Source organism: Eptesicus fuscus, chromosome 9 (assembly GCF_027574615.1).
Source record: "Eptesicus fuscus isolate TK198812 chromosome 9, DD_ASM_mEF_20220401, whole genome shotgun sequence".
Lineage (NCBI taxonomy): Eukaryota > Metazoa > Chordata > Mammalia > Chiroptera > Vespertilionidae > Eptesicus > Eptesicus fuscus.
Genome location: NC_072481.1, coordinates 44,553,990 through 44,578,961, shown reverse-complemented (window position 1 = coordinate 44,578,961; position 24,972 = coordinate 44,553,990). Strand labels below are relative to the sequence as shown.

Sequence of the window (24,972 nt, the reverse complement as noted above, 5' to 3'; positions counted from 1 at the left end):
ATAAATTTTGTGTTTTAATTTTCTCAGTTTCAAATAGTCTTGACTTTTAAGAAAACATTTTTAGTGAAACAGTTTAAGTCCTTTGCCTTTGAAGAACCTAAAATGTTTTGAAACATACTGCCTGAATAAATTTGATATCCAACCCCATCTGACCCCTGAGATTGTATTAATAATCTACTTAAATGCATGCATGTGTGTTCTTTATCTGGTTCAGCAGAAGTTGTTAATTAAGCTACACAGTCAAGGTTTTGGCGGACTTGTTAAGGATGCTTAAAAAGTAAACCAGGACTAGTTACACCACATGTTTGAAGAATTTGACATGCACTGAGGAGTCAAAGTTTTCAAGAGAAAATGTGAATAACCTGTTGACAAACAAAATCTGAGTATTTCCCAGATTTTCAGCAGGGTCCGAAAGCGAGCTACTGCTGAGAGCAGCAGGCTGCCCCCTCTGAGTCACAAATGCCCGTGTCCCGGGTCTGCTCTGAGCAGGACCAGCAAAACCAACAGCCCCATGAGCAGAAAGCAGCTACCGGCAAGAGAGCCTGTTTTCCTTCCAATGACACATGGGGCTGGTCCATGTGCAGGGAAGACCTTGAGACATAACATTTAAACAAGTCACAAGACACAGTTCTCCAGTTGAAGACCAGTTGGCCAAAAGACAATGACTTTTTATAGCTTATTTTTGCTTATGATAGTTTTTAAAACTAAAATTCTTTAGAAGTTAATTTACAAAGTAAGCTTGCTTTAGTAACAGTTTACACACCCACTGTTTTTCAACTTACTACAATGCATTTTTTTAAATTCATATTTTTTAAGTTCAGTGCCCAGTTTCCTCTGGTTTTAGAAAGGCTTGCAAGTTAAGCCAGCATATGGGTCTTGACATATTTAATAATAGATGCAGATTCATGAAATATCAACCCAATAATCTTTTCATTGGGGATAACAGAACAACCAGCCACATAATTGGTAGTTTTCTGAATGAGGTCTCAAAATCCCAGGGTAGGTCCAGGGATACTCGGACACAAGGGTGCCCCCTGCCCACACACTCCAGCATGCTCTCTGCTGGTGGTCTGCCACCATCCCCGTGACGCTCTTGCCGAAGTTAGAACTCAAAGAATCACGTTTTGTTGGGTTTTTCCTCCACACAGTTACTTATTTCATTTATAGCTTGTGGTTAATTGATTCCATAAAATGAGAAATTATGAAGAATCAAGGCATAAGTATACAAATTCAAAATAGATATTCAACACAAAAAATATACACAGAAGAGCGGGTTCATTTGCAGCATGAGCTCCAACAGCAGATCTTGTTTCAAAGGATGGCGAACGCTTGCTTTGCTTCCTTGAAGACCATGTCCACATCGGATACTAGGACACCTCCATTTATTGGTGTGTGTTCACGTGCCCCAAAACTTGTTTCTAAAAATATTTTTTCACATTGTAACTGTTGTTTCTAGAATTAAGCCTACTCTTGGGCCTCGTGCCAGTTTCTAACAATCTGAAAACTGGCACAGAAAGTCTTCCAAATGTAAATATTCTGATTTTTAAAGGTTAAAATAATGTTTCTAAAGCAGTTATTGCAAACTTAATAATGCTGGCACGATTCCATTTCTTAACTTTCCAAATACTTGATATGCCACCTTGGAGTTCATTATTTGTTTGCCTCTTCATTTCGAGATTGTTAAATGTACCACCCCAGCTGGTCATCTTCATATTGAAATAATTCCTTAACACAAGTGGGAAGAGAGAGCAGTGTGTGAGCATTGAGAGGTCATACATGTCTATGGGAAGTCTGGCACACTAGGTAAACCCAGGGTCCCCCTCTTGGGTGGAATATCTGTGTGGGCACAGTTACATTTTCACTTCCCTGCATGTGAGCCAGCTGTACAGCCTGGCACGGACTGGGAAGATTCCCATCTCTCGTGGCTCTCACACGTTGATAAACACCCAGCCATTTAAGTGCACCCCAAATCTAAGGCTCCAAGGAAAGAGGTCTGTGCCCAAAACAGAGAGCAACATTTTCAGCAACTACTTATGTCTGTCCTGGTGTTTGTCAATATGCAAGCCCGGACCAAAAAAGACATAAGCCTTGCCCTAAAAAAGCTTCTATTCTAAGAATGGGCCTGAGTCATAATTTTATGGCCACTAAAGTACTCAACCCCATATAAAAATATTACCAGAAGCAGCAATGTTAGATGGACTGTGAAGTGTGGTAAAAAAGGAGAGGCATTAAAAACATTAAGCTCCCGCAGGCGCTCGGACTAAGTGGGGCAGCTATTAAGAAGCTCATTTGCTGGAGTTCTCCAGCAAAGGTTGAACTCCATCTTCGGGAATGTTACTGTCGAGCATAGCAAACCCAATTTGGCCTAATGAATCCGCCTGCATTGCCAGTACTCCTTCACAATGACACAAATTACATTTAAACCATATGGGGGACTTAAGGATGACTCCCTTCAGACAAGGAACTTCCATACTGGTCTTGGGTCCAATCAATTTCACGATGGCAGAGTTATGAACCCCTTCGCTCCCGGCCTCGCAAAGACTCCAGCCCCCATTCTGATCAGCAAGGATGCCTTCCAAGTAGAACACGGCAGACACTGTAGGCTTGCCAAGCCTTTATTCATTCTATCTTTCTTTGTTTCTTTCCGTCGATAAATATTTATTGGGTAGCTACCTATCATGTCGCAGGGCTGGTGTGAAGGCTGAACCCAGGGCCTAAATAGATTCACCTCTTCATACCAAGAGTTTTTCTTTAGCAAATGCCCCAGGAGTAGGCATCGAGGATAGAACTGCTAACCCTGTAGCTGGGCACAAGCACTGGAAAGAAAGCTACTAATTGGGCTAAAGGGAGTAGGAATCATCAGATCAGAGGCCCTGAGCTTGTGACTGGCTGCAGGTGCCTGCCCCTGACTGCTTGGGGTGGGTGAGCCCAGTGACAGGACACACAAGCTGGGAAACAGTCATTCATTTCCCCAATAAGCAAGCATGTGCTAAATGCCAGCCCCAGGGTAGGCACTGCAGGACAATGGGAAGACTCATAGGTTTAGGAGCCAGACACATGCAGGACTCAACCCTTTGACTCTAAAATGTATGAGAGGTACAATCTTGAGCATGTTACTCAACTGAACTGAGCCTGTAAAATGGGGATAGCTCTCAAGGTTGTTCCGAAAATTGAATCAGGAAACATTCGTGAAAACACTCAGTACCATGTCTGGCACATAGCAAATTTTCAGTAAATGTGTCCCCTCACCCTACCGACTCTCAGTTTCTTCACCCCTAACGTGGGATAACAATGAAAATGACCTCACTGAATGTCCATGGGAGCCTCTGTGAACTACAAAACGATGTAAAATATGAAAAATGTTTTTCACATTCTGGGCAGGGGTGGGGATAGTAAAAAAGGTGGACGGACCTTTGTTCCTAGAAGATCGGACCAGCACGGTGGCGTCGGCTGGGCCCCAGAGGTGCGTGTCCAGGTCTATGGCTCTCAAGAGGTGAGACTGGAGAAATAGTTGGGGTAAGGATTATAGAGTCTCATGAACCACAATGAAGTTTATTTTGTAGGCACCGGAAGCTATGGAAATTTTTAAGCAGGAGGAGTGTAAACTCACACATTTTTTGGAAAGTTGAGTGGCTCTGGAGGTGCATTGAATAGCTTAGAGTAGTAGAGAATGGAGAAGGACTAACCAAGGATTGCAAAAAAGAACTCCTTCCTCAGCTGTGGTGGCTCTGAAGGATCCCTTCCTCACCTGGTCAGTGTGATCCCACCCAGAGCTGCTCCTCTACTGGCTCCTATGCCTGACTTTAACTCTGAGTCCTTGAGCCAGTTGAGCCCAGTTGGGTTTTCTTTTGCTCTAACATGAAGATACTACCCAAACGTCTCTCTTTCCTCTGACCCCTTCTCCACTCATTCCCTCTCTTCTCTGAAAACTGCCCCCGACCCCCACCCTATCCCACAGGACTAGGTTCCTGGGCCATGTTGCTACTACAGGACTCTGAAGTCAGAACATGATCTCCAGGGGTGAACACCTGACCAAAGCTAGAGCAGCCATACTTTCTTTCCTAGCAATCTAGAACCAGGACACAAAAGGGTACTAGTCAGATTCAGTCGTGTCATGAGACTCTTCATAGAATTGTGACTGATAGCTGGACAGTACATGAGGATACATGTGGAGGATCTGGATCATTTAGTCATCTCTAAGAGTTTTGGGCCTGATGTACGGGAAGAACTGGGAAAGAATTCAGAATAGATTCAAGCAGAAAGTAGGTTAGGTTAATTTTCTCAAGAGGGTAGGGTTTTCAGATTCTTGAGACATGAGAATCAGGGAATGTGGGTGAACACAGCCCCTTAAGGACTCCCAACTGGCACTGCTGTTCTGGACTGAGGTGGTTCCAGCCAGCTGACAATGCCACCCCCAATTCAATGGGAAGGTAACTACTAATTGCTTGGGTGAGAGAATGTTTTGAAGTGGGCATTTTTAAATATAGAAAGATTTAGAATTAAGTATAGACCAGATGAAGTAAATCCAATTCATAGTATACAGAAAAAATAAATCAAACTTACAGTATTCTTATGTTTGTAACAAGTTTGGAAGAAAATCTAAGAATATTTGGTACTTTAAGTACATTAGCACATCTGAGATATTAGTTTAACAGATTAGCCTTGTAAATCTAATTTGTGATGTGTAGTTGAGTAACTTATTTTTACTTATGATTTTAAGTTTAAGGGGGTAAGAGAATTTCATCAAAATTAGAAACATTATTGGAACACTCAAGAAAACTTTATACCATATTTATAAGTTTAAATCATCAAATGTAGACGGTTTGCTATAATATTTCAGGGAATGGACTCTAAGGCCAGAGTGACAGGTTTGGAAGTCCAGCTCTGCCAGTCACTAGCTGTGTGACCTCAGACAAGTTACTTAACCTCTCTGTGCTTCTATTGCTTCATCTATAAGAATGGAGAATAACAGTTCCCCTTAACCTCACTTGTTGCAGTCATGATTGAATGAGGTAAGATACAGAAAGTTCTAAAATCACGCTGGTATAGGATGCCCTGCACAAGTATCTGCTGTTATAATTGCTAGATTACATAAAAAAACTTCAATACTTTTAAAATTTTTGTTTGTTAGACGAAGAACTTAAGAAATAAATAAACACATTGCATATATAAGCTCAAAACATTCATAGAAGTTTGAAGAAATTAATTTATAACCAAGATATTCTCTCTCTCTCTCTTTCTCACACACACACACACACACACACACACACAACCACCAACTTATATTACCAAGTGCATCAGCAGAGAGAGGAAAATGAAGCACAGTAGCAGCCTGGGTTCCTCCCATCTCAGGCTCTGGTGAGGCCCAACTGCACACCCCACCCTTGGCTTTCAAGAGACACCCCTCTGGGCTTATGATACAGTCCTCTTGGTGGGTCACTGCATTTCTGTCACTGCCACTGTGTTGAGCGGGGCCCTGTAGGGCTGGCTCCCATCTGCCAGCTCCGAGTCAGGCTCCACCTGCTGCTGTCCCACCCAGGCAAGAAGAGGACAAGAAGAGACCCCGCCCCTTCTTCTCTGAGCAACCCCCATCAACAGCAAGGAGACAAAGCAAGAGTGCCTCTTACTAGGTGGGTGACCTTGGGCAAGGCACTTAACCTCTTGGTGCCCCCATTTTATTATCTTTAAAATAGGGATTGAAAATAGTACCTACTTACTGGTAGACTCATTGTGGAGACCATTTCGCAGCACATACAAATATTGAATCATTGTATTGCACACCTAAAACTAATAGAATGATATATATGAATTACACTTTTTTAAAAAAAAATAACAACAAATCTCTTAAAGACAGTTTAAAAAAAAAAATAGTACCTATTGCATTGGTGTGTTATGTAAAGATACGATGAGTTAATAAATGCCAGGAGCTTCGCACCAGCTGGTTCTAGGGCCTTATGAGCCCTACATAAGTGTTAGCTTTTATTACTGTCCTGAATCAACCTGAGAAATGTAGTTGTGCTTCATACCTATGTGTGGGTATATGCATTTTAACAGAGTTAGGAAATGTTCTTTAAAGAAAAGGAGAAATTACAGTCAACCATAAAGAAGGTACAAGGCCAGAAGAATTACAAGGGACAGATAGCTTAGAGCTGTATAGAAACTCGGGTTCAAAAAGACTCCTGGAGCATATTTTGAAATTAAAAACAAAACAGCTGCCTCAGAACATGTACATCCTTTAGCATCCATCAGTCTGCTGTCCATCTGTGTGTCCATCCATGTACTCGACAGATACTGCATACATGGACTTACTGCAGTCATTTCACCAGGCACCGGGCACCTTAGGAGGATGACAGGCTCAAGTTCTCAAGAAACTTTTGGTCTAAAACAGATATAGGTAAGCCAACAAATCATTTAAAAATTGAGTAAAAAGTGCTAACCTGTAAGCTTGCAAGGGACCTATGAGTGCTCAGAGGAGAGAGAAATTATGGAAGGTATTCCCCTTCTCTACAATGTCAGTCTGGATTTGTGTGGTTAAAACTAAAAACAATCTTGCTAATTTGTTGGTACACAATGAATCTAAGGAGTAGGTACTATTTTCTTTTTTTTAACTTTCTTTAAGATGTGCATTATATCTACACTAATAAAAGAGCAACATGCAAATTGGCCATCACTTCATGATGCTGACCAGCCAATCAGGAGTGCGTATGCAAATTAACCTGACAAAGATGGTGGTGGCCCTGCCCCCCAGCCACTCCGGGCCTCTGGGCAGCATGCATGCAGGCACAGAGCAGCCGGGTGGAGCGGGACGCCTGCTATGAGGGGGAGGGCAGGGGGCGGAGGGAGGTACAGGAGCGGCACTTCAGCTGGGGCGAAGACTGAAGGCTCCAGCCGGAGTGAAGATGGAAGGCGGTGGCCAGAGTGAAGGCCTGGGTCCCGGGTGCTGGAGGAAAACTGGTGCCGACAGCCAGGGGAAGGAAGGCCTATTGCACAAATCTTCATGCAATGGGCCTCTGGTGTGTGTGTGTATATATATATATATTTCCGAGAGGGAGAGAAGATACAGAAACATCAATGATGAGAGAGAACCATTGATTGGCTGTCTCCTGCATAACCCACACTGAGGATCAAGCCCACAACCCGGGCATGTGCCCTGACCAGGAATCGAACGGTGACCTACTGGTTCATAGGTCGATGCTCAACCACTTAGCCACATAGGCTGGGTAAGAGATGCATTTTGTAAAAAATTGAGGTATATTTCCTCAAAAAATTAAAAATGGAACTCCCACTTGACCCAGTAATCCCACTTCTAGTACTATATCCCAAGAAATCAGAAACATCAATCAGACAGGATATATGCACCCCTACATTCATACAGCACAATTTATAATAGCTAAGATTTAGAAACAGCCTAAGTGCCCATCAGTAGCTAAATGGATTAAAAAAACTATGGTACATCTACACAATGGAATACTACGCTGCTGTAAAAAAGAAGGAACTCTTACCATTTGCAACAGCATGGATGGAGCTGGAGAGCATTATGCTAAGCGAAATAAGCAAGTCGGAGAAAGATAAATATCACATGATCTCACTCATTTGTGGAATAAAATGAACAACATAAACTGATGAACAAAAATGGAGCCAAAGTCATAGATGCATCGAACATGCTATCCAACCTAAGAGGGAAGGCAGGGGGAAGAGGGAGGTCAGAGATCAACCAAAGGACTTGTATGCATGCATAGGAGCATAACCAATGGACACAGACAGTAGGGAGGTGAGGGTATGTGCTGGGGGATGGGAGCAGCTGGGGAGAGGTCAATGGGGAAAAAAGGAGACTTATGTAATACTTTAAACAATAAAGAATTTAAATTTTAAAAATTGAGGTATAAGTCACATATTTCATTCTATTAGGGCTTAGTAATCCCATGTGAGGAGGACTCCTATTTTATTAGAAACTAGAGGCCCGGTACACGAAATTCATGCACAGTTAGGGTCCCTAGGCCTGTCTGGTAATCAGGGCCGATCAGGGCCTTCCGGCTTGCCGGGTGGGGCCTTCCTTCCCTGGCTGCTGGCTGCCGGCCAGGGCCTTCCTTCATTCTGTGCTTCCCCCTGGTGGTCAGTGCATGTCACAGCAGCAATTAAACTCCTGGTCTCCCAGTCGAACTCCGGAGGGGACACTTTGCATATTAGCCATATATATATATATATATATATATATATATATATATATATGTATATATTACCAATATTCAACAATCTTGACCTATAGAAATAGCAATTTATATGGTTCATATAACATTCATATTCATATATATATATATCTTATTTTCTTTTTCGAACATCCTCAATACAATTTTCATTTAAATCCTTTAGGAATATTCATTTGGAGCTAACAGAATATTTTCCTTCTTCTGACTATTACCAAGAACTATGTACATATTAAAATCCCTTAGTAAAATCAGGTCTATCCTAAAAATTCCTTTATTTTTAAATCATTCATGGTTATATGTTTCCCTCTTGTGGTAGAAAATGGAAAAAACAAGCAAACATTCCCACAGCCTCACAAGGGGGCGCACGAACTGGTTCCAGTCACATTGCACCACGCGAGGGAGCCCGTTCACATGGAATACAATGAGAATCATGCTCCCTGGAGTTTTGTGGCAGACAGTGGTTGGCCCTCTATCAAAAAAACTCATAGATACAGACAACAGAAGGTGGTTACCAGAGGGGAAGGGATTGGGGAGGACAAAGAGGGTAGAGATGGTCAAATATATGTGACAGAAGGAGACTAGACTTCAGGTGGTGAGCACACAATAGAGTATACAGATGTCACATTACAAAGCTGTACACCTGAAATTCATATGTTATTAACCAATGATACTCCAAATAAATATTTTTTTTTAAAGACTGTCTCAGCACACTGCTAGAGCGTTAGTGTGTTACCGGATAAGTGCTGTGACCCAGCCCTCCTTATAAATAGATTTGCTAAGCTAAGTCTCCAAGATTCTCCCTTCCCATTTGGGGGTCATAAGATAATTCTGAGGCTGTATCTTAGGCTGGCCTGTGTAAAGCGAGCTCAGGGTTAAGGACCCATGTGGTAATAACTCATCATGCTGCAGCCACTTCCTCTCTCCCTGCAATGCAGGAGCTCAGACAGTACTGTTTTAAAGTCTAAGCAAGCCCTTACTTCCCACAATGGCCTCTTTGTTTTGCCTGTGCTGTTCCCTCTGCTAGAATGTCTCCACTTTTTCCTGGCTTCCTCTTTGTTATCCTTCAGGGCTTGGCTCGAGTGCATCTCCCCTGGAGACTTCCTCTGACCACCTCTCCATGTGTCCCACCCAAGGGCTCTCAATGGCCCTTGAGGCACCTGTCACACTATTGTAGAGCCCACTGGGTGACCAGCTCCACAGGGAGCGGGAGATTGCACACGCAGTGTATGCCCCAAATGCACAGCACAATAGAGAGCAATGAGAAAATGCTCAGTTATGTCTGAGGGATGGAAAGCACGCCTTCAAATATTGTTCAGGAGAAGTTGCTGGAGCAAGTAGATTCAAGCAACTATTTACTAAAACCGCTACCCTAAGACCCTTGTGGGTAGACTTGGGATGCAAACACCAGGCACTCTGACTAGCACTTAAGCTAGTACTCAGGGACAATTCTGCTTATTTGGAGGCTGGTCACGGTGTCCTTTTGAGATGAGACAACTAAGTATCAGGCAGATAACATACTACTGAAAACCTAAGGTTATGTAGAACAGGTCCCCGACCCCCACCCCAGGCCCTGTGCATGAAACACTCTCTAAACAAAAGACACTTCTGTGTGGAATCTTATAGGCTAACAGGTGTGGAGCATCTTGATAGGTCATGACACAGCTGAGAAGAAGAAAAGTGAAACTGAGAAGGTGCAGGTGGCTGGGGGGGCTATCAGCAAAGCGAAGTTTCAAGGGTCTGTATTTCCCATCAAAATCCCCACTGCCCAGTGGAGCAGCCCACTTAATATGACTATTGTAATATTAAATACTGTGAGGCATTAGGCTAGGTAACTTCCTATGCATTGTCTTATTATTTCCTAAACACACCTCTATGACATAGTATTTTAATTTTACCAGTGAGTAAAGAAAAACAAAACAAAAACTGTTCAGGCAGTTTGCCTAAGATTAATTAGCTAATAAACAACAGCACATCCAGGAATCAAACTCAAGTCTGTCTGACACCAAAGTTATACTGCAATGAAATTCTAATATAAAAGAAGTGATTTTGATGTCCCGCTAACCTCAAAATGGCGTGATGGCTTTACTTTTTGGTTATTCTTTAGCCATCTTCAGCTTTGGACTTTGAGAGATGCCAGATAAAAACTGCATGTTGAGATGTGTTTTGGCAGGAGGCTGACATCAGTCCAATGGGGTGACTTTTCTGGAGCAATTTCAAAATAAACGTGACAACTCACCTTTGGGTTGTACCTTAGAGTTCCCCAAACCTTTGCATGACCATTATTTAATTTCCATAAAACACTCTAGTAGGGCAGATATTAATTAGAATTAATCCCATTTTACAAGTGAGCAAACTGGGTTTTAGATCAGTTAAGCAAAATACATCATAATACTGCACAGTAAATTGTACAACTGAGATTTGAGCCTTTCCATTCCAACCCCTCACTGTGAACTCAAGTTATTTGGTAAGATTCAGGGAGCCCCCAAGTGGCATGTCTTCCATTTGGCATTATGACAAGAGTCTACAGAAGCATTGTGGATCATGGAGTTCTGAAATCTTCTTGTCAATTATTACCGTTGGTGTACTTTTAAGTAGGACAACAAAGGTATTAGCTATATGCATTAAACTAGTGACTGGGCCTTGCCTCCACTCTCACTTCTCTCTTCATCAAGTTTTCTCTGGTTCCTCCTTATCATTATCGTTTGCCTAAAAAAATCATCTCATCTGAGAAGAGAGAACATCCTTGTTCTTCTTTTCCCCCTCAAAGTGGAGCTGGGTGCCTCTCCTCTGTGTTCCCATGGTTTCCTGAACAGCTCCTCTCATTTAGTTGCAGTGGGTTGAATGGTAGCCATCCCCACCCACCTACCAAAGATATATTCCACTCAGAACTTGATCGTGTGATCTTATTGGATAAAAGGGTCTTTGCAGATGTAATTAAGTTAAGGATCTTGTGAGGAGACCATCCTGGAATACCCAAGTTGGCCCTAAATCCAATAACAAATGTCCTTAAAAGAGATAGAAGAGGAGAAGACGCACAGAGAAGGCCCCGTGAAGGTGCAGGTGGAACTGGAGTTAGGCAGCCACAAAGCCAAGAACACCTGGAGTCACCACAAGCTGAAAGAGGCAAGGAAGCATCCCCCCCGAGAGCCTTTAGCGGCCAGCGCCTTGATTTCAGACTTCTGGTCTCCATGACTGTGAGAAAATATATTTCTGTAATTTTAAGTCACCCAGTTTGTAGTCATTTGTCAGCAGCCAGAGGAAACTAATACTCTAGTATTCACACCATATTTTTGTAACCACCTATGGATGCTCCTCTCTAGCATGAGCATCCTAAGACTCTGTCTTATATATCTTTTACCCCCAACCATCTCACACAGTGCCTGGAGCATAAAGAGTGCTCAAAGATGCTCAATAATGCTATGGACGGAACAAACCCATGCAGCCCAGGAGGTCTGCATCAATGCCAGCAGACATTTCTTGTGGCTTCCAGTCTGGAACATGACATCAGCCTGGGCCCATCCTCATAAGTTATCCATCTTCAGCTACCCACTAGCTCATGACTCCAACGAGGTGAAGGTCTGACATCAATGGGCCTGTAACTGAGACTTACAGCAACTGTGGACCTCTGCCTCGCAGGTCAAATTCAAGGGATACTGTGTGGACCAAGACAGGACAGGACATCTAGGTGGCGGGGATTGTGGCAGACACAGAAGACCCTCCCTCTGCCCTCCAATGGCCTCAGCATTTGGAATAATCATAATAATTGCTAGACGCATCAGAATCTGCTGTTTACTAAACACAGCGTCAGGCTCTGTGCTAAGTGCTTCACAAATTTTACTCCATCCTTACATGAATCTTTCAAGGCAGATATTATTATTAATCTTTTTATACCAAATCTACATACGGGGAACTGGCTAAATGGTGTGGTGTTTTTCTCATGGATTTGACTGCAGAGGGCGTGGTGCCACCCAGGCAGCCTGCTCAGAGAGACAGTTTGTCTTTCGTGACAGGCACAAACCTTACTCCCAATTCCACCTGAATTTCCTACGTATTTCCCTTCTGTTTCTTTTTTTAAATGGATTTCAACTTGCTCCACAGAATGCATTTCCCATGGAGGTGGTGTAACAAGATAGTTTTCCTACTAAAACAAAAGATCTTTCCCATCTCCACCCAGTGATGCCATCCCAGCTCCATTTTCGGGACTCTGCCACCATGGGCCAATTTCTCAGAGTCAGGTGGGCACAGGCTTACCATCCAGGTTTCTGTGGCTTAGAGTTGACAGGACTTTCATCCTGAGTCAGGGCCATTTTGTTTTAGGAAACCTCCCCATTGTGCACAATTTCTAAATGCCTAACCCAAGCATGTTTAGCTGTTTACCAGAATGGAAGAGAACTGTGCCCCCAGGCCACCACGGTAGACCGCAGAAGGAAAGTGGAGGCCAAAACATCTCAGCATGAACTGTCTTCTAAGACCCTATCGACGGGGAGTGTGCTTGAACAGCATAAAACACAGTAACTCGTTTTAAAGATATGCCAGAGTATTTTCATCTAAATTAATGTTACCTCCTTCAACACAATCACCTTGGGAAACAACATAGTTGTTCAAACAATGCTGACATCGCACTAACATTTCTGGAACTCTTTTTTTGGGCAAATGTCTTTACAGTCTGTGGCACTTTCTTTGAAAGTCTTCAGTCATAACAAATGTCATCCTTGGAGAATAGATTTGAACTTTGGAAAGAGACAAAAATTGGTTGGAGCCGTGTCTAATGAATAAAGTGGGTGATCAAATCTTGTTCCATCGTTTTAGGTGAAAAATGAGGCATGACTCTAAAATAATGTGACTGGTTTTCCTAGGTGACCCATAAACCGACTGGCTGCGCAATAATTCCCAGAGAGGAGTTTCAAAATGCTAGGCGCACTAGACGCATCGCTGGGATAAGTGTACGGTTCCCAGAGTGGTGATTTGGCAGGGTACAATACTAATGTGGATATATAAGTTCAAATATGTTTGTAAAAAAAGGAAATCTGATTGCTTACACTCATGAAAATAAAGAAGCTATTCTCCTGGAGAAATTTCTCCTCCTTTTTTGACAGCCTGTCTGCTTTGGACAGGGAGTCTGCTGAGAAAAACAGACTCATATTCAGAAAGCCTTCGTTGGCCACACTACCCCCTCGACACAGAGACCCACCTCAGGCTGGGGCAAGTGCTCCTGCCCTGAGTTCCCACAGCCATCTCTTTTCCTTTAAATATTAGTTCCTACACTAGATAGTGGTGATTGCCTTTCTATGTGTATGTCCATCTTCTCCCATTCAACCAGTCTCCTTGAGGATGGGATCAGATTCAACTCTGTGTCTCCATGCGCAAGGCAGTGTAGACAGAAGCCTGGGACACTAATTCTGTTCTGAACACAAACCCTCTGCCTCTGCTTCTCATGCTCCCATTGGCTGTGCTTGCTAAATGAACTTCTTCTTCATGGCAACCAAAACTGAACACATGCAAAATCCATTCGCGTGAATTTATAGAGACCTAGGGTAGACTGCTGGTTGCTTAGTTAGGTCCGAAAGCATAGGGGAGCAAGAGGGATTCACTGCTAATACATGGGGCTTCTTTTAGGGTCATAGAAATATTCTAAAATTAGATCATGGTCATGGTTGCACAAATCTGTAACACACTAAAATATTGAATTGTTCACTTTATTTTATTTATTTATTTTATTTTTTTGTTTTTTTTTTAATTGTTCACTTTAAATGCATGAATTGTGTGGTATGTGAATTATATCTCAATAAAGTAGTTTACTTTAAAAGTCCTCCACAATGGGAATATTTGTGCCTTGGTTGCTTTCTAAGATGGAGGTTAGAATAAATAATAGTCAAGGTCTCTTCCAAAAATCTACTTTTGTATAGAAAATTAAGTTTCTGTCATCTCTGTAAACTATATCACTTGAAAGTGATATCACCAAATTTGGAAAGTATATTTAAGACAGTGAGGACTGGCGGGTGTCCCTCAACATTGATGCTCCCTTCCATTTAGCTTGACAACCCCATGTTTGGCCTGACATATGGCACCTAGAATAACACTGATATTTCCCAGCTTCCCTTGCAGCTAGAAGAGGCCTTAGACTAAGTTTTGACCAACAGGACACAAGTGAAATTATGTAGTCTCGGAAAAAGGAGTGCCTTTCGTCCTCTCTCTCCCCTCCCTATTGGCCAGACCCACCCTATGGGGGTACACAGCCATCTTGGATCTTGCAGATAAAAGCAACACACTATGCAAGGCTGAGCTACAACAGGAAAGAAACATGGGTCCCCTTACACAATGAAGCCACCATATTGGTCCTGGAAAGTCTCCTAGAAAGACCTCTGTTACTATGAACTTTTGTTTTTGTTAAGTAACTTGTTTTGAAACGGTGATAGCAGCCAAATCTACATTTTCACTAATAATAAAACTTAGTATTCTGTACCAAAACAGAATCTAAAGTGTGTGGCATCAGCATACTTTTTTAGACCATGGCAAAAGCATTACCACTGCCACCCTGGGAGGCAGACCACTAGCCAACCAAACCTGTAGCTCCAGGCAAATGGTTGGGAGAATTCCCGAGTGGAGTGTTAGGTGGCTGCTTCTTGCCACAATACAGAAAGGAGCTCGGGCAAAGACGAGCCAGTCTGCAGGCAGGTAAGGAGGTCGTGGCTCTGCTAAAGGGTTTTCTTTGTGGATTGCGAACATTATGGCTGGTGAATGCTCCACTTATAACTCCATATATTTATTGGAAGGAATTTAGGGCACCTCCCCTGGGAAAGTGTGATGTGTTTTATGGGTGGAAAGGAGAATGGGCATGATTATCTGCATGGCCAAAGAGTGGTCCGTGGCAAAAATTTCTAGTTGCCTCTGGGATTTAAAGACATAGTATTGCACCACATATTTTGTTTTCCAATGTGGTACTTTTCTAAGATTTTTTAAGGATAACTTTGACTCTACTAAAGCCTCACCTTCCACTCTAATTTGAGACTCCATCATCCCAGGGTAAAATGTGACTTCCCAGTATTTATTGGATGATTTGCCCCCATTGACTCCAGGGAGGCCAGCTGGTCCTAGGATTATATTCTACTGGCTCAGTTTTCATTGCTTATGTGAGTCATCAAAGGAAGAAAAACAGTCATGTCTTGATGTGGATTTTGCCTCTTGTGCCTCATGTGATTCCATTAACTGGTTTCAATTCAATCTAATAGCGAGCAAGTGGCTTCACCCCAAGCAGCAAGGTCAGCACACTTCTCCTCTCCAAATGCTCATTTACTTAAAACTTCTCCCAGACTGGCAGTGTCCTCGGCCACTCCCAGTGGGAACCTGGTATTTGGAGCTCAGTCCTGGGGTGTCTGTTCTGTCACATCCCTCCTTCCTAGGAACAGAGGGAGCCGTTCCTAGTCTCTGTTCCTGACTCTGTGACCTGTGATACCTGAAATCTTTGCACTTTAGGGAGGAAATAAAGCAATGCCCGTGAAAGTGTCTTATAAAAGATACAACGTGAGGTGTGTTTTTAGTGCAGTTAATTCTTATAGAAAATGAAACAAAAATACAGGGTTGGAAGGTGGGGGAGCCTCCAACCTACCTCTTCAACATGCTATGCTCTCTCACATTTGATTTCGCCTCGAATATTCTTTTCTCCTCTTCACCTCCAAGTCTGGGGGTAGTTGTCACTTCCCTGCCTCTGTGCCTGAATCAGGTGCACCTCTTTTCTGCTCGCATAGCCTGCCTTGCTCACCTCCATAATAGCTCTCACTGCACCTTGTAGCAGTTGTTGGTTTGCTGTCTGTAACCCATCTGGCCTCCAACACAAACCTTCTTGACTCTAAGTCCCAAGTGGGTGAGGACTGACTGGGCTTTTCTCCTTCTTGCATTATCCCAGGAGTCAGTGCAGTTTAGCTCACAGATTCCGCGTGAGTTCCCTGCAGTGTCTGTGATCCTCACACTGGCGGGTTTGGCCTAAAAAATGTTCAATGGATTTAGCAGCCAGAAAGTCAGTAGTAACCTTGGTGAGAGAAATTTCAGTGGAGTGATAGAGAAAGCAGAAGCCAGAATGTAGTGGGGTAGGGAGTGCATGGGAGGTGAGAAATCAATGATGGTGACGCAAACACGTTTTACAAAGATTGGCATAACGGGGGAGAACAATAGGGCAGTCGCTAAAAGGTGAAAAGGTTTTAAGAACATAATTTTTTAGTCTTAACTAATTCTTTCCTTCCCACCCCACACTACTGCCAAATAGATCATTTTCATTTGGGCCCCTATAATTCTTACTATTCTATAAGCTCCTTAATGAGAAGTCTTGTGTCTGAATTGTCTTTTTACCCACACAATTCTCTGTTCATGGCTCAGTGTTGTTGAATGAATGAATGGAAGGCAAATTCAACACAGATGATAAGGAAATGAAGGGTTATCCTGGGATATAGCTAGTTTGTTCTTTCAAGAGAATTTGAGGTTGTCTGAAAACTTGAGCATGAAGAAAAATCCAGATAAGGTTTGGTCCAAGGAGGCAGATGTATGTTAGGTCCAGTTTGGGTTAGGAGACTACTAGAAAACAGATCTTCAGATGTAAGGGTCCCTTGATTCCCGGAAGCTGTGCAAATTCCGTGCTGCAGTCTCAGTGCCTTCAAATGATTAACCTGCTGAAGCCCCCGTTTTCTCCTTGGCAACCTGAGGATGCCCACAGTACAGGCGTCCTCAAACTACGGCCCGCGGGCCACATGCGGGTGTTTTTGCCGTTTTGTTATTTTACTTCAAAATAAGATATGTGCAGTGTGCATAGGAATTTGTTCATAGTTTTTTTTAAACTATAGTCCGGCCCTCCCACGGTCTGAGGGACAGTGAACTGGCCCCCTGTTTAAAAAGTTTGAGGACCCCTGCCATAGTAGCATCGACCTCACAGGGCTGCAGCAGGTTAAATGAGCTGCTGTGTGTGTAGGGCTTCTCATGGTGCTTGGCAAACTGGCACTCTATGTTAATGAGATAAAGTACTACTAAAATGAATTAAAATATTAGTAAAGGGAATGAGTTTCATAAGAGTTGGGGGTAAAGGTCAAATCTTACTTTAAATATAGAAAGGAAATTTGGTCTTTAAAAAAAACTCGTTGGAAGACGTTTTATAAAAGTGGGTGAACCATCAGCCCTGCTTTACCTATTTTGTAAATGCGTTTTTTCCCGTATATCAGGTTTACTGCAAAGTCTATCTCAAAGTTTCACCTGTCCGAGTGAACCTGCCCAATTAAATCAGTTAACGTTCCTGGGGAGGGGTGGGGGGCGGGGAGGAGGGGCAGAGAAGGGACACGGTGTTGCACTAATTTCCTGAACTGCTTGCACAAGAGCGCCGTTGGGTATGTAGTTTCCGTTCCCGTGAAAATTCAGCTCCAGGCCCCTCCGTGGAACAGATCCAGAGGCACCACTGGGCAAAGACCCAGAGGCGCCACTGGGCAAAGACTAGCCTTTGAAAACCCTTGGGTCCCAGCAACCAGGCCGCGCAAGAGCAGGCGCTCTGTCCCAAGCAAACTGCCGGGTGGAGAATGAGACAACCATCCGCTCCGCTGTGCGGGCGCCCGGGCCACTCCAGCCGCAGCGTCGGGCTCGGAGCCCGCGGGGAGCGCCAGTCCCAGACCAGCACAGAAGGCAACCAGGGCTGGAAGCGGCGGGGTTCTGAGCCAGGCGGCGGCCTCTAACCTTTCTCGGCTAAGGCACTGCACTCCGCCCGGTAACTGTATCTTCAGGCGCAGGAAACGTTCACGTAAATGTCAGAGGCCCCGGGAAGGGGGAGGAGAGATGGGAGGGGCAGGGGGCGGAGGCGGGCTCCCCAAGGTCAAGCCCTGCTCCCCCTCCCGCGCCTTCCTGTCCCCCAGGGAGTCGCGAGAGCAGCTCCGCGGCGCAGTGGCCACTTGCCCGCACGCGGCGACCTCCGCGGGGCCTCCAGGCCGGCGGGAGCGAGCGCAGCGGAGCTGGGGGTGGAGACTGGGGCGGCCGCGCACGGAAGTGGCCGGGACCCGGCGGGCGGGCGGGCGACACCAGGCGCACGTAGCGCACGGCCCCGCGCCCGGGCGCTGGCGGCCTGGGGCCGGCGCGTCCCTTACCCCGTTGGCGGCGGCGATGCGGACGATGAGCTGGATGGCCTCCTTCATGTAGAACCGGCCGTCCCCGCCCACCACCAGGGTGGCCTCCTGCCGCTGCGCCGGCTCCACCGTGGAGATGATACTCTGGATGAAATTCTCCGCGTAGTTGGCGTTGCTCTGGAACACCTTCACCCGCTTCCGCAGCCCGCTCGTGCCCGGCTTCTGGTCCGGGTACGCCTGGGTCTTCACTGTCACGATCTTCACCATGTTGGCGGCTGGCTGCCTGGAGCCGGAGCGGACTCTGCTGACCGAGGGGCGGCCGGGGCGGAGGCTGCAGCTGTTCTGGGGGAGGGCGCGGGCGGGGTAGGGGCAACGCCGGCTCTCCGGCCGCGCTCGGCCCTTCTCCTTAAAGGGACAGCGGACAGGGCCCTCCCTCCGCCGCCAGCCCACCTCCGGGCAGATCTCAGTGGGAGGGGAATGGGGTGCGCACACCTCCCGGCCTCTTGAGAGATGGGGTGGAGCCTCTCAGATTTACCCCACTCCCCACCCCACCCCAACCAAACCACCGGGGAATGGAATCCTCAACTCCTCCCATAAATGGAGGGCGAAGCTTGGGGAAGGGGCCAGGTCAGAGGACAAGAACTTGAGGCAGGGTGAGAAAAATACAGAGCATAACGATTTCCTGTAGTTCGGCTAGAGTATCATAAATTTTCCAGTAAATAATTTTCTGGAAACCTGTTCTGAGGGATAAAAGTACAGCCTTAACTAAGTGTTGACTCCTCGTTCTTTCATTCTCTCTCCAAATATTAGGGTATTCGTGTTAGAAAAATAACTCTCAAAGGTCTAATTATTCTTACTACTCTCCGTATCACTTTACTTCCATTGGTTAGGGTGGGTATACTAATAAGTAAGGTTTTACTGAATATAATGTTTCTAATCCTTGCTAAAGTGCAGGGGTCAGTTTTATGTTACAAAACTGAGATTCAAAAAACAAATGGCTTGTCAAGGCCATAGAGATAAGCGCATGGAGGAAGCCAACTCACGTGGGCGTGGCTCCAAAACCAGGGCTCTTAACCATGATTTGCCTGCCTGTCTCTCCAGGTTTGACAACCAGGACATAAATGTACTGGGAGGCCTTGATAAGTGTGGGTACAAATGTAAGGTAAGGCTGAATATAGTACCATCAAAACATGCCCGTTATTCATGTAATAGAAATTTGGTGAAGAGATCAAGGAGGATTGAGGTGGTCAGAAAGGATTCATGGGAGATAGAGAGTCAGGGAAAGAGACTGGATTATTGAGTAGGGATCTTGAGTTCAGCATCCCCCTTTGATTTGGTGAGAGTGATTGTCTCCTCTGCTTGGTGAAGTGGGAAAAAACTGACTTTATCCTGCGAATTACAGGTGTGACCTGGGAAAGTTAGTTAATATCTGTGGGCATCCATTTCTTTACCATAAATGGATATAAAACCTATCTTAGAGAATTACTGCAAGAATCATTGGGATTTTGTATGTCAGTAGTTTTCGATCGTGGAGACACAGTAGAATCACCCAATACACTTTATAAACTATCCATGCTTCAGCTCCAATCCAGACAGATTCAATCATTATCAGCTGATGTAAGTAAATCACCTGGAATGGTACCTGACACATAGAGGCCCTCAAAAAATATTAGCTCCCCAACCCCAGCTCCAAAACCAGAACTTGTGAATTATAATCTGTGAATTTGGTTATATTTATGCCCTTGTAATGGTTAACTGGTATCTCTTGATCAAGCAGAGGCTGACAGACACATGAATGCTGACTCTCAGAAATCAAGTGCTGATATACATGTTCAATAGCTGTTTTGTCAATATAAAAAGGTTTTAATATCATCACCGTAGATGACTTTCAGGGCAAATAACGTGAAAACTAATCCCTGGACTGCTGGTAAGGATTTCCAATATTTACACAGAAATTCACAAAGCTTATAGAGTAGTATCATCTTGTGAATTAAGCTCTATAATCAACCCATTTTATAGGCTAGAGAATTGATAAAATGGTTAATGTAATTAAAGGTATCTAACTTGACAAAGTGAAAATATAGCATAGAATCCCTGAGTCTTCGAAATACATACTTTACAGAGTTGTATGGATTAAATCAGCTACTGAACACAGAGCTCCTAACACAGTGATAGTAAGTACTCAATAAACGGTAATTCATTATTATAGAATGGTGGGCTCAAAGTCAGATCCCATGCTCTTTCTACATTCTTCATTGTCTTCAGAACTAGGATGGTGTTGGGGAGCACATGAGACTTGGTTGGAAAGTTGTAAGGAGGACATTCTGAGAAAAGGGAAGTGTGTGGAAGGCCGCCTGCCCTGTTTATCAGAATTCCGACTTAGGGGAGACTTAGGGGAGTGTCGAAGGTGGCGCCCCTAATTATTCCTTGTCCTTTCCAAACAAGCCTGTGTATATGCAGACCCCTGGGTGTTTACTGGAATCCTTATGCTTAATCCCGGATGCCCTTGCCTAGAGGACAATGTAAACACATGTATCCTCCCAAGATTACTCACCCTACTGGTTGTACCTAAATATAAAAATTCCAATAAAAGCCTAATGAGGCAGGCAATCGAGGCAGCCTGGTCACTTCGGTCAGATGGTCCCTTAGCCTCTCTTTCACAGTGAAACTGTGTAGGACTAATCTGTTCATCCATCGTTCAGGGACTGCTGGTCAGCCCCGGCAGGATGGGGCTTTTCATTTAAGAGGAATTATTCCATACTTCTCTCACCTCAGAAGTTGTAACAATTAGTTTTAACTACATAACAAACCACTCTTAAATTTATTTTTTTTTTCAATTTTTTTTATTAAGGTATTATATGTGTACATATCTTACCATTGCCACCCCCCACCCCACTCCCATATATGCCCTCACCCCCCCGAGTTTTGCATCCGTTGGTTATGCTTATATGCATGCATACAAGTCCTTTGATTGATCTCTTATCTCCCCCACTTCTCCCTAACTTTCCCCCTGTAATTTGACAGTCTGTTTGATGCTTTACTGTCTCTGTATCTATCTTTTTGTTCAAGTTTATAATGTTCTTTATTACCCATAAATGAGTGAGATCATGTGGTATTTTTTTTTCATTGACTGGCTTATTTCACTTAACATAATGTTCTCCAATTCCATCCAGGTTGCTGCAAATGATGAGAATTCCTTTTTTATGGCAGCATAGTATTCCATTGTGTAGATGTACCACAGTTTTCTGATCCAGTCATCTGCTGACGGGCACCTAGGCTGTTTCCAAATCTTAGCTATGGTGAATTGTGCTGCTATGAACATAGGGGTGCATATATCCTTTCTGATTGGTGTTTCTAGTTTCTTCGGATATATTCCCAGGAGTGTTTCTAGTTTCTTCGGATATATTCCCATTGGTGTTTCTAGTTTCTTCGGATATAATCCCACTCCTGGGAATCCCACCACTCTTAAATTTAGTGGCTTAATACAATCACCATGTACTATTATTGCTCATGATTTTAAAAGTTAACTGGGTGGTCTGATTTGGGCAAGACTGTTGATCTTGGCTGGGCTCCTGTGGCAAGTGGTCCTCATGATCCTTGTCTCTTGGTAACCATGCCTTTATGCATTTTCCTTGTATTACTTTCCTTGCTGTGTAACAAATTACCACAGACTCAGTGGCTTAAAATAACACCCTCTCATTATCACAGTTCTGTAGGTCGGAAGTCTGGGTGTGTTTGGCTGGATTGAATGCTCAGGAATCAAGGTGTCAGCTAGGGTGGGCTCTGGGAAGCATCTGCTCCCAAGCTCATCCAGCTTGTTGGCAGGATCCATTTCCGTGCAGTTGTCCTTGTTTCCTTGCTGGTTGTCAACCAGAGTCCACTCTCTGCTCCTAGAAGCCACCTGCATCAAGTCCTTCTTATGACTGCAATCTCTGACTCCCTCTCCTGCCATCAGCCAGAGAAAACTCGTATGTAATTTGATTAGACATACCTGGAAATCTCCCTTTGCCATGTAATGTAATGATTTTGGGAGTGAGATCTTCCTGTACTCAAAGCTGATTTCGGAGATTTCCAAGTTGTAGTGTTGAGAAAAGCAGCAGAATGATTCCAGTTTTCTCGTGGATGACTCTAACGTAGGAAAAGAAGCCATTGGACCTGAAGAGTCCATAGAAAGAAATGGGAATTCTTGACAGTGTAGACCAACAATAAGACAGGATAACTCTGTGCTCCAGAGACATTTGGTACCAAAGGGCCAGGTATTCTTTTTCTCTAATGCTTTGGCACTAGATGAACTAACTGTACCTAGTAATAGTCACAGATGGGCTATCTCAGCCAAATGAAATAGAAATCAAGATGAATTCCAGCCCTGCTTGTGTTGCTCAGTAGGTGAGTGTAACCCATGCACCAAGAGATCACCAGTTTGATTCCAGGTCAGGGTACATGCCTGGGTTGCCGGCTCAATCCCCAGTAGGAGGCATGCAGAAGGCAGCCGATTGATGTTTCCCTCATGGATGTTTCTCCCTCTCCCTTCCTCTCTCTCTAAAAATCAATAAAAACTTTTTTAAGCCAAAACCAGTTTGGCTCAGTGGATAGAGCGTCAGCCTGTGGACTGAAAGGTCCCGGGTTTGATTCCGGTCAAGGGCATGTACCTTGGTTGCGTGCGCATCCCCAGTAGGGGGTGTGCAGGAGGCAGCTGATCGATGTTTCTGGCTCTCTGTCCCTCTCCCTTCCTCTCTGTAAAAAATCAATAAAATATATTTTAAAAAAAACTTTAAAAAAAAAAGATGAATTCTAGAAAAATAAATGTTATTTCCCAAACACCTAACTGTGGTCTGAGATGTATATCCGCTCATAGAAATCTCTAAGTCTCTACCACCAGAGCAGAAGGGAGTTTGGAAAACATTAAGTTGTTATTAAAAAAAAAAAAGTAAATTGTCTTTCGTGAACAGTTAGATTATGGTGAGATATATAACCCTTTCTTTTGTTATCTGATTCATATTTTTTCATGTTCATACAGTGTATCTACTTTCATTAATTCTAATAAAAATCCAAGATGCAGTCAAAGAGTTATCAGAAGATACTCTAACTTAGAATTACTTACAACATGGGCTTAACTAAATAGTATAACATGAATAAAAAAAATTGTATATATAGTATTATCCTACTTGAGTATTTTATTTCTTTATGAAACACACACACACATGCTAAGGACTAAAAGGAAATATATCAACATATATAACAACGATCACCTCTGGTTTGTGAAATGGGGTAATTTTTATTTCCTTCTTTATGCTTTACCCAGATTTTCCATGTTTTCTATAGGGTATTTGTATTGTTCTATAAAATAAAAACACATTTTTTTAGTACTTCTTGTAATTGGTCATTCTAATTTCATTGAGTTATTCTTTATCCTATATAATATAGATTATATTCATTCATGTATTGATTCATTCACAATCACTCTACAATTAGGTTTTGAACTTCTACAGAGCACCAGCTCTTTAAAGGGTATTAGGTGAACAAGTCAAAATGGTCTTTGGTCTCACAGAGCTTGCTATAGGTTGGAGGAAATGGATACTGAATAATATAATTGTGATAATGCTGCAAAGAAGTATAGGCGCTATAGGGATGTAAATAGGAGGGTCTATCACTGGGGGGAGTCAGGAAAAATATTGTGGGGGAAGTGATGCCTAAACTGAAGACTAGAAGGATGAGTAGTAATTGGCCAGGTGAGGGAACATTAAGAGGGAAGGTTTAAAATAAGAAGGAAATGTAGTGTCATCAAAGATTTAAAAGGCAGCCAGTGTAACTGAAGCATGGAAACTGAGGGGTAGAGTGGAAGGCCTGATCACGTCAGACTTTCTAGACAGTGTAAAGCATTTTGATCTTGATCATAACAGCAATGGACAACCAAAAGGCTGTGTGTTTTTTATTGAAGTAAAAAATATATAAAAATTACACTTCAACCATTTTAAACGTATTCAATGGCATTAAGGACATTCACATTGTGGTGCACCATTACCACTATTCATCTTCAGAACTTTTTCATCATCCCAAACTGAAACTCTGTACCCATGAAACACTAACCCTCCATTTCTCCCTCCCTCAGCCTTTAATGACTACCATTCTACTTTCTGTCTATGAATTTGACTATTCTATTCTCATATACATGGAATCATATATTTGTCCTTTTGTGTCTGGCTTATTTCACTTAGCATAATGTCTTCAAGTTTCATACCTGTTGTAGCATGACAAAAGGGTGTTAAGCAGAGGAATCCTGTGATCATAATAGCATTTTTAAGAGGTCACTCTGGCTGCTGTGTGACTGAATGAAAGGGGAAAAGTGGATGAAGTGAGCCAGATAGGCAGGTGGAAACTGGGTATATTGTACTAAGTTGAGGTCAATGGAGATGGGTAGAAGTGAACAGACTCGAGATATTTTCGGAAAGTAGAGTCAACAAGACTTGCTGATAGATTATATATATATATATATATATATATATATATATATATGTATGTATATATATACACATATATATGTATATATATATATACATACATATATATATATATATATATATATATATATATATATATCATCACACATATATATATATATATATAGAAAAGGTGTTGTGTTTCCTAGCAACCTGGGACTGTGACTATCGTAAGAAGTG

The 24,972-nt window shown here is 43.3% G+C and overlaps 1 protein-coding gene across 2 annotated transcripts in view; it reads right to left on the bottom strand.

Annotated features, from left to right (window-relative positions):
- The window catches only part of PGM1 (phosphoglucomutase 1), a 55,735-nt gene extending 36,893 nt beyond the window's left edge, over positions 1-18,842 (bottom strand). For both annotated transcript variants that reach the window (XR_003616765.2, XM_008139392.3), the window contains exon 1: positions 18,317-18,842. Coding sequence is in view for 1 of the 2 variants with exons in the window: in XM_008139392.3 (XP_008137614.2) it covers positions 18,317-18,562 (246 nt within the window). In the remaining variant the exon portion in view is untranslated. The remainder of the gene's footprint in view (positions 1-18,316) is intronic.
- Positions 18,843-24,972: the final 6,130 nt, after the last annotated feature.